General features: G+C 47.6%; 1 protein-coding gene across 1 annotated transcript in view; it reads left to right on the forward strand.

Annotated features, from left to right (window-relative positions):
* Nucleotides 1-9,896, forward strand: part of NUMA1 (nuclear mitotic apparatus protein 1) — a 62,716-nt gene that overhangs the window by 32,896 nt on the left and 19,924 nt on the right. Inside the window, exon 14 of the mRNA XM_018574377.1 lies at nucleotides 5,273-8,983. Within this exon, the coding sequence (XP_018429879.1) occupies nucleotides 5,273-8,983 (3,711 nt within the window). The remainder of the gene's footprint in view (nucleotides 1-5,272; nucleotides 8,984-9,896) is intronic.

Here is a 9,896-nt window from a genome sequence, read left to right on the forward strand (position 1 = left end):
TTTGCTATTTAAGTTTCTTCAGTTAGGATTCGTCTCTATATTGCTGTTGGAGTTTTCTCTCCGGTTGCAGCAATCGGGAATAGTCCTCTTCAGCCTGACTTCTGGAGTACCGCATCCGGAGCCCCCGGGACTGAACATTGTGGGCATAACCTGAAATTGACCCTTGGACACTGGATTCCGTGTGGGGCGCTCTGCAAGAGTCAATCATGGTGAGCAGCTGCAGAGCGGTTTCCAGGTCCCGAGCTGCTGGCATTGGCTCGGCACTTGCCGTGTCACTGAAGACTCGCTCAGTCCGTTTGGGACGAGCATCAGGAGCGATCTCATTTTCATAGGTAGTTGGGCCCTTTTATTCCCCGTTTCCAGCTGTTTTTACTGTTGAAGGAGTTAAGGCCGTTACCGAGCATTGACTTCATCTTCCGGACAGAGTTCTCTTTCTCAAAGCACATCACAAAAGAAGCATCTGCTGCCGCGCTTGCAAAGAGCCGCGTGGAACTTTGACGTTTGGTCCTGTCCTGCGGCATGCCTTCAGCGGCTTTGGTCACCTGCTTGCAGGGTTATGTGAGTATTTGAGGCCTTGCCTCTTACCCTGAGCCTAAACGTTCCTTTCCCACCGCACGGTCACAAATTGTTTGACTTCAGACACAGAGAGGACAATCTTGCTGTATCGGATCCTGTGTTACACCTGATCCTGGCTGTGACTTTGTCAAACCATGTCTGACTAAGCAAAATCCCTTAAAGTGACATTAAACCCTCAGATCTTTTAACATAAAACAATACTGTAATGTGCGCCTTACTGTAATCCATGGTAGTTTCCCTTCTCTTTGCTGCTCTTCCTTTTAAATCCGTATGTCTTCTCATGCTGGGGGAGAACTTCTGTTTTGCGGCAGACTGCCTTGTCTCTGGAATTGATACATGGTGTCTGTGTGCAGGTTCACAACCTGAGCCAGCACTACAGGAAGAGGCACTCAGCTGCAAAGGGAAGTTCTCCCCCAGCATGAGAAGACATGAGGATTTAATAGGAAGAGCAGCAAAGAGAAGGGAAACAACCATGGATTACAGTAAGGCGCACATTACAGTATTGGTTTATGTTAAAAAATCTGAGGGTTTAATGTCCCTTTAAAGTGACATTAAAAGCAAAGAAAATCCCCCCCACCCCCATGCTGGTGTAAGGACTTACCTTAAATGATGCCTCTTGATCTGATCTTCTTCTTTCCTGTAGTTTTCAGGAGTGCCTCCAGCGCTGGTGCCGCTCTCTGATCCAGCACTGACTCCTCTCTTCCCGGCACTTCCTGTCCCACGGAGTCTGTGCGGGTGCACGCTGCCTCCATTGACTTACCTTGTGTCTCTCCTCGTCTCCCGGCCGAAGATCTGAACTGCGCATGCGCCCGCCCCATGATCCTTTGCGGCCGCCCAAGAATCTTCGGAGAGGAGGGTGCAATTATCCTTTAAGAGATGTGACCACTGCTGAGGTTGATGCCTTTTAATAAGCACGTCGAGCAGCTGGCTGTACTATTAAATTTCAGCGGTGACGTTTCTGAAAGCCTCTCCCTTATCTCTCGCATGTGCCATACGTTGGTACATATGCATAAAGTGCTGGACTACGGAACCTTTGTGCAGGAAGCATTTGATCCGCATAGCCTTTGAGAGAGAACATCTATTTGGAGTGTCTCTTGATACTATCATCAATGATGCTGCTGACAGCAGAAGCACCCGTCTTCCTCAGCAGAAAGAGCGTAAGGAACAGACTGCAAAGCCTTCTTCCCCTGTGACTGTGGAAGAATCCCTTTCGATGATCCACTCTTTTGATCTCCTCTTTGAGATCCTCCAAGGTTGGCTTCCCATCTACTAGCAAGGTCTGACACTTGGTCTGCGAAATCCTCAAAAATCCAGAGTGGTGGGGACATATGTGGATCTTCTGGATGCAGTAGGTTGTATCCAGGGGCGTAACTACAAATCACAGGGCACCATAGCAAAATTTTGTATGGGGCTCCGTGATTTGCTAGTTGCAGAGCCCCAGCGGAGAGTGACCCTGCAGAGCCCACCATAGACTCTGTATAGTGGGCTCTGCAGGGTCTGAGATCTCTTAACTGTCAGCGCCTCTGTGGTCGCCAGGCCCCGCCTCCTGTTCCGTCCCGGAGCCCCGCCTCCTGTTCCGTCCCATATCCCAGTTTTGCTCCCTACCCCCGTATTGATTTTACCATCAGCCTTCTTGAGTCTCTGCACAGACTTGCAGATCTCCACCGGGGTCCACTCTTGTTTTCTGAATCAAGGTGTCATTGCCCAGATTCCTAGTTCACGGTTGACAAACCCAAAGGGGCATTTTCTCCATTTTGGATCTCAATGTCTTAATTTCGCATAAATTCCCTATGCAATCCATGAAATCTCTTAACGTCTCCCTTCACCGGGGTGACCTCCTAGCTTCTGTGGAAATCAAAGTTGCCCATCTTTCCAATGCATCAGTGATTTCTGTGGGGCCCCTGCACAGGTTCTCTAGACCTGCACCTTGGGGGTTCACTAAGGTGCTGTACTCGGTATTGGCATTGCTGCGCTCTTGTGGGGTAATAGATGACTTCTGGTTGGGCAAGGGCTCGGTCTGATGTGTTTCTGACCGTCCAGACATTACAGAAGTTTTGGTGGATCCTGAACCTTCAGAAATCATCAGTGGACTCATCGCTTGGAGTATCTGGTTTCAGTTCTGGACACCGGGAGTGTTCTTCCCACAGGAGACAATTCAGATTCTGGTCTCCGGTTTGAATTCTTCAGGCCAGTAGCTGACTGACTCTCTGCTTTTCCATGAGAGTCCTGGGCCTCAAGGCAGTCTTCTACAAGACCATTCCTTTTTATCCAGTTTCACACCAGACATCTGCAGTACAGCATTCTTTTCCTGGGCAAGTTGGCCCAGCCTCCGGACTGACTCAGTTGACACTGAGGAACAGGTTGTCCCTATATTGGTTTTTATATATATATATACAGTGGGGCAAAAAAGTATTTAGTCAGCCACCAATTGTGCAAGTTCTCCCACTTAAAAAGATGAGAGAGGCCTGTAATTGGCATCATAGGTAGACCTCAACTATGAGAGACAAAATGAGAAAACAAATCCAGACAAATCACATCGGCTGATTTGGAACAAATTTATTTGCAAATTATGGTGGAAAATAAGTATTTGGTCAATATCAAAAGGTCATCTCAATACTTTGTTATATATCCTTTGTTGGCAATGACAGAGGTCAAACGTGTCCTGTACATCTTCACAAGGTTGGCACACACTGTTGCTGGTATGTTGGCCCATTCCTCCATGCAGATCTCCTCTAGAGCAGTGATGTAATAGATAGAGAGATATATCTAGAGAGATATATCTATATAGAGAGAGAGAAAGAGATAATCTCTCGATTATATATAAATCCAGCTCTGGGAGACTTTCCTTTTTGTCATCCCGGATGGACCACAGAGGGGTTCCTTGACTTCTCATTCCACCATCTCTATGTGGCTAACAGACCATTATTCAAGATCTGGTCTCAAGGATCAGGTTCTACCCTTCACTGTCAGGGGCACTCTACTAGATCTGCGAGTGCTTCCTGGCCTTTTCGGCATTGTGCATCCGATTCCATTTGCAAGGCTTCCACCTGATCTTCAGTTCACACATTCTCCAAATTCCGCCAGGTGGCTGTTTTAGCCTCCTTTGATGCCAACTTCGGGCATTCAACTCTCTGAGCTGCAGGCAGTGCCTAGGCCTATTTTTTTTTCTTTCTGTGGCCTGTTAAGGTTTCTTTTGATGTTGCCCACTCTTTAGTTGGACTGCTTTTGGATGTCCTGAAAGTTAAAGACTTCATGTGTCCCCTCCAATGGACAAGAAAAAAAAAAAAAGATTTTTGTACTCGCAGTAAAAAATAAATAAATTGGGAGTCCATGGAGGAACATAGATCCCACCACTCTATCATTATGATCATGCTCTCTGTACTCGGCTGTACTGAGGCATGCTGATAATAGAAGGGGTTATGCTGGACTGGACTCTCCTATAAATGTTTTGTTTGCCAGTGTGCAATCTCTCCTGTAGGCGGCAGCATAACCAGAAATTTATAGACTTCCTGTATCCTTGATGGACTTGAAAAGAAAAAAGGATTTTGTGTGTGTGTGTCTCTGTCTGCCTGCAGCATAGCTCAGATTTATAAGAGGGAGGAGCAGTACAAGGAACCCGTCAGTAGTTGTGTAGTGCTAACAAGGCGCATTCTTATAGGAGCATATGGTAGACCTGGAGAGATGAGGTCTCCTTTCACTAGGGATGCACCGATACTAGTATTGGTATTGGTGCTGATACCAAGTATTTGGGTGAGTACTCGTACTCGCCCAAATGCTCAGATACCTAGCACAAGTACTTCCTGTATCAGGAAGCCAGGCACGCTGCCCGGTTTCATGATTGGCCAGGAAACTGCTCCATGCTCTCATCACTTGTGATGAGAGAGCATGGAGCCCCGACTTTGGCCATATAGGAAGCCGGGTAGCGTGCAATGACGCAGCGCCCAGCATTCTGATTGGCCGGGAAGCCGGCGTCGTGCTCCCTCGTCATCTCATGAATCATATTCTTAAGAAAGTGACCTTTTTAAGCATTAGTTTGTATTGCTTTAGAAAAAATGTGACCTGTCCCTTTAAGAAAAAGCATCGGTAATTGGTATTGGCGAGTACTTGATCAAAAGTATCGGTACTCGGTCTTAAAAAAGTGGTATTGGTGCATCCCTACCTTTCACCATCCAGTCACACGCTGCCTTTGCGTGCAGTGTGTCATGTAATTTTCTCCCCAGCACGTCCGCTTGCGAGAGCTCGCATAGCTGAGCGTGCTGAGATGAAAAATTTCATCTTCAGCCAATCGGCTCGCGCATATAAACCCGCGCGTCACGATGCAAACGCCATCCGATTGTTACGCGCGAGCCTGTTGGCTGAAGATGCAGTCAGTCATCTGGCTGCACTCCGCTCACACACTGCACGCGAAGCTCCTTGCCTGACAACTTTGCTTCGCTCTGCACGGCTTTGCATGCAGTGTGTCACTGGCTTTATTAAACGGCATCAGAGAAAAATCCGGTCCCCTGTCCTGGGAAACGGTCACCTTTTTATCTATTCTGTCAGTGGACACGTCTTTATTATGGATACAGATGGCGAGATCACCTTTTACCTGTGAAATTTGAGATGCCGCTAGGAGTAGTTCTAGTAGTAGACTAATACATTGAATGCTCGCAGCTCATTGCTAACGCATGTTGTTATGTTTTGTTTTTTTGTCAAGCTGGAGAATTTGGAGCAAGAGGTCATCTCGTTAAACACTAAATCTGCGGAGCTCCAGGCTCAGATCGGGCAGCTGGAAGAACAGAAGAGGGCTGCAGTAGCAGACTGGGAGTCTCAAAAATCTCGCTTTGAATCGGAGAAGCTTCAGCTACAGGACATCGTCACCAATCTGCAGACCTCTCTTTCCGAAATCACCTTTCAGAAAGAGAAGCAGGACCAGGAAGCCAGGCTGCAGGAGGAAAGATTGACATGTCAAATAACTACTCTGAAGCTGGAGATCACCAAGCTGAAGTCTTCTCTGGTGCAGAAGGACGAGGCGCTCTCCTCTCTTCAGCAAGAAGTTGAAGCAGAGAAAAGAGGGAAGGAGCAGCTGCGGGACGCCTTACAGAAACAAGAGGAGTCTTCAAGAAAGAACACCGAGCAGCTCAGAGGTCAGGTAGACGAGCTCAGCAGCAGTTTAACCATTTCTGAAGGCAAATCGGTGCAACTAACTGAAAAGCTGACCGAAGCTACCCAACAAATGACAAGTTTAGAACAAGAAATGGATAAAATTGCTGGTGAGAGAGACTCGGCCTTCAAGGAGTTCAATGATTATAAAAGCGACAAAGAGGAACGGTTACGGACGTTGAGCCAAACGTGTCAGTCTTTGCAGAAAGATCATCAGCAAAGCGTGGCGGCGGTGGAAGATTTGAAAAGCGAAAAAGCGGACCTGGCGTTAAAAGTTCAGGAACTGGATGCCACCATTTTAGACTTGGTAGCCAAATGCCAGCATCTGGACACCGAGAATGACGCCCTTAACAAGTCTCATGCTGCTACTTTGGAGTCCCTAAGAACGCAGCTCGCTGAGCGAGAAGCTCAGCTAAGAATCTATGAGCAAAAAGCGTCCAGGATGGAGGTATTAAGTGAAGAGAATAGCCAAGTTAAGGAGAAGTTGCTAGCCTTGGAAGGTGCAGTTAAGAACCTAGAGGAGCGATTAGAGATTGAGCGAAAACGTTCTGCTGCGCTCGAGTGTGAGAAGGAGAGAAATTCCGTTCTCGAGGGAGATCTGAAGTCACTAAGTGACAGTAGAGACCAAACAATGGCAGATCTAGCAGAGGAGAAGGCGGCTACCAAGAGACTGGAATCCCAGCTTTGCCAAATGGAGGAGGAACATCGAACAAATAGTGAGAACCTTCAACAAAAACTGTCCAAAACCTCTGACCTGATCAAGCAGCGCGAAGAAGAGATTGAAAAAGCGACAGTGGAAATGAGCAGATGGAAAGATCTTGCTGAAAACTCAAGCCAGGTAGAGAAACATATTGAATCGCTGAAACTCGATTATAATCAAGTCTGCCAGCAGCTGGAGAAAGAAAAATCAAGAGCGTCAGAGGTGGAAGCCAAGGCAAAGGCAGAAATGACTTCCCAACTGGAGAAGGTATCTCAGCTGGAATCTGAGCTTTCAGCCGCAAGAACCCAGCTTCAGACTAAAGAAGCCCAGGAGCAAAATCTGCTTCATTCGGTCCATTCTGCGGAGGAGAAGCTTAGATTGGCTCAGGGGGAGCATGCAGAACGCATCTCAGAGCTGGAGAAGAGCTGCAGTAATACTGTGCATGATCTTAACCTGCTCTCCAAAGAGCATTCTGAAGAGAAGCAGAGAAAGGCCGAGCTGGAATCCACTTTCAAGAACCTCGAAAAGCAGAAATCTGAAAGAATTCTGTCTTTGGAGTCTGAAACCAGTAGCATGGAAGCGACTCTTAAAGAGTGGGAAAACCAGACCAAAGTACTTTCCACTCAGGTGGAGCTACTGAGGAAGGAGCTAGAGGAGTCCAATCTGAAGCACAAGCAGGAACTTCATGAAAAAGACACGTCTGTGACTCGATTGAAAGAAGAGAGAGAAAAAGCCACCGAAGACCTAAAAACTGAGCAAACCAATAAATTAGAAGTCGAAGCTCAGCTACAAAAAGCTGTAGACGCGCATAAGAGCGAGTTTTCGGCTCTTCAAAACGAGCTCTCCCGGTCTCTTGACCTCATAACCCTGAAAGAGAACGAGCTGGAGAGACTTTCCAAGGACGTTGCTGCAAGGGATGAGGAGTTACTGCTGGAAAAGCAATCTTCAACCAAACTCCACGAAGAGGTGACGCGGTTAAAAGCTTTAGAAGAACAGGCGAGAAAGCAGGAAGAGAAAGTGAAACATTACAAGGAGACCATAAAAGCCTCAGACTCCGAGATAACCGCTTTGAAGGCCACGGTTAGCGATAAAGATAATGAGATACAGCGACTGGAGCGTGATATCCAGGAGATAAGTCAAGAAAACGCCTCCAATCGCGAGAACCTCCAAGCTTTGGCGAATGTGGTCAACTCTTTGGAGAGCAGAGTTAAAGATCTGGAGGGAATGTTGCAAGACAGGGAATTGCGTATGAACCTTGCGCATAAAGAAGCGGCTGAGGCCAGACTTGCAGCATCCAAAAACGCATCCACTTCAGAACAGTGGCAAAGGACTCTCCAGGCCTTGGAATCTGAGATTGAGCAGGAGAAACAAAAGACAGGCGAGCTCACAAAGCAGCTAGAAGAGTCCCGGTCCCTACAGACGGAGAGAGAATCGTCCTTGGAAGCTTTAAAAATTGAGCTGTTCCACAAAGTTCAGGAGTTGGAGCAAAGTCAGAAGGCGCTAAGTGAATCGAGCATGGAACTGTCACGTGTCCTGTCTGCTTCTCAAGGTCAGGAGAAAGCTTTAGCAGAAGCCAAAGAGCAAGCCTCAAAACTACGAGAGGACATTGAGAAGAAGAAAGGTCAGGTAGAAGTGATGCAGGAGGAGCTGAAGAACCTGACCGCTAAGCTTGCCACCAAGGAGAAGAACGTTTCAGAGGCAAAGGAGTTGCTTGATGGAGAGTCCACCAAAAGCACTGACCTTGGAAAGCAGCTGAAACTAGTTCAGGAAAAGCTGGAAGTGTCTGTAAAAGAGCTCGCAGAGAAGCAAAGCGCCATTGACAGCCTGAAGGCCGAATCTTTGAGCTTCAAACAAGAAGCGGACAAGCAAAGTTCATCGGTTTCAGGGTTGCAGAAGAAACTGTCCTCTCAAGATGGAACTGTAGCAAAACTGGAGCAAGATGTGAAGACCTGGCAAGAAAAATGTTCCCTCAAAGAAGAAGAAATGTCTACTGTTCAGCAGCAACTCGCCAACTCTCAACATTTGCTGGAGGAATTGACGTCCCTCAAAAGCAGCTACGAGGAGATGAAGACCGAGCAGACCCGAAGGGAAAGCGAGTACAAAGAGGAGCTTCTTAAGAACCAGAAGATGTCCGAGGGAATGAAGACCGAGCTAGACAAGACCAAGGCTGAGGTGGCCTCTCTCTTGTCTTTGAAAGATTCCTTATCTCAAAAGGAAGTGACTCTGGAAACCCTTCATAAGGAGAACAGCGATCACCTCAACAACATTTCTAAGCTGCAGGATGAGAACAAGCAACTACGCGCTGAAAACAAGGCCCTGTCCCAGGGCTCCGCTCACAGTGCCAAGAAGATGGAGACTGAGATGTCAAAGGTCACGGAGAAGCACAGCAAGGAGCTCGAGTCTCTACGGCAGAGCTGTGAAAAGACGGTGTCTGAAAGCAAGGAGCAAGTCAGTGAACTCGGCCAAAAACTGGAGGCTGTGACCAGCAAGTATGACCACACAAAGTCCATGGTCTTGGATGAACGGAGGAAGTTCCAGGAAGAAAAGCAGAAGCTGCTTGCCCAGGTAAGATTAGTTAGCCAAATCTTGGTGGCTTTTAAACGGTCTATTTTGGTAGTAATGCGAAATGTATAGCCAACAATGAATGCATAGCTTAAAGGAGAACTATGAGGTCAGGGCTTTTCCCCATAGTTCTCCTTAGGGTAACGGGAGGACACAAACTAGCGTCCTCCCGTCACACTGAGCTCAGTATACCGGGAGCTGTAGCAGAATTGCATAGCCCATCAACTTTTTGGGATTTACTTGAAGTTTTTAGCTGATGAAGGGGGGTTCTTTCCTCCCTACCCAATGTCACAGGCAGGCCAGAGAAAGACAGATGGATTTATAAAAAGGATCCACCTTGCAGTTAATCTTTTGGTTCCTCCCTGACTCCTTAAGCTAACATAACCTTGAAAGCAACCCACCCTCCCTCTCGGACGGCGTCGGCCTCCTGCATTGTTTACATCTTGGATGCCAAAAAATCTCTGCTTTTGGAGTAACGCCTCTTTTAGACTGTACTCGGAGTCTCTACTGAAGGACTACGGCACCATTTTCTTTTACCAGAAGTGGACGCTGGAGATTTCCCCCAACCAGGATGTAAACACTGCCGAAGGATTACACCACGGAGAAGGATTATTTTTTATAACGGCAAAAATGTACTTTATGCACTGTACACGTTACTAGGGATGCCCTGATACCGATACTCTTATCGATACCGAGTATTTGGGCCAGTACTCGTACTGGCCCAAATGCTCTGACACCGGAACTTCTGGTCACAGGAAGATTTCCTCTGACCAGCAGTGCCATAGGGCAACATGGAGCCAACTTCCTGTGCGATCAGGAAGCTGGGTGCCGAGTAATGACCCACCTCCTGGCTTGCTGATTGGCCGGAAAGCCGGCTCCATGCTGACTGGCCGGGGAGCCGGCTCCCCGGCCACTC

Source organism: Nanorana parkeri, unplaced genomic scaffold, assembly GCF_000935625.1.
Source record: "Nanorana parkeri isolate BGI_ZX_2015 unplaced genomic scaffold, ASM93562v1 scaffold2907, whole genome shotgun sequence".
NCBI classification, from domain to species: Eukaryota; Metazoa; Chordata; class Amphibia; order Anura; family Dicroglossidae; genus Nanorana; species Nanorana parkeri.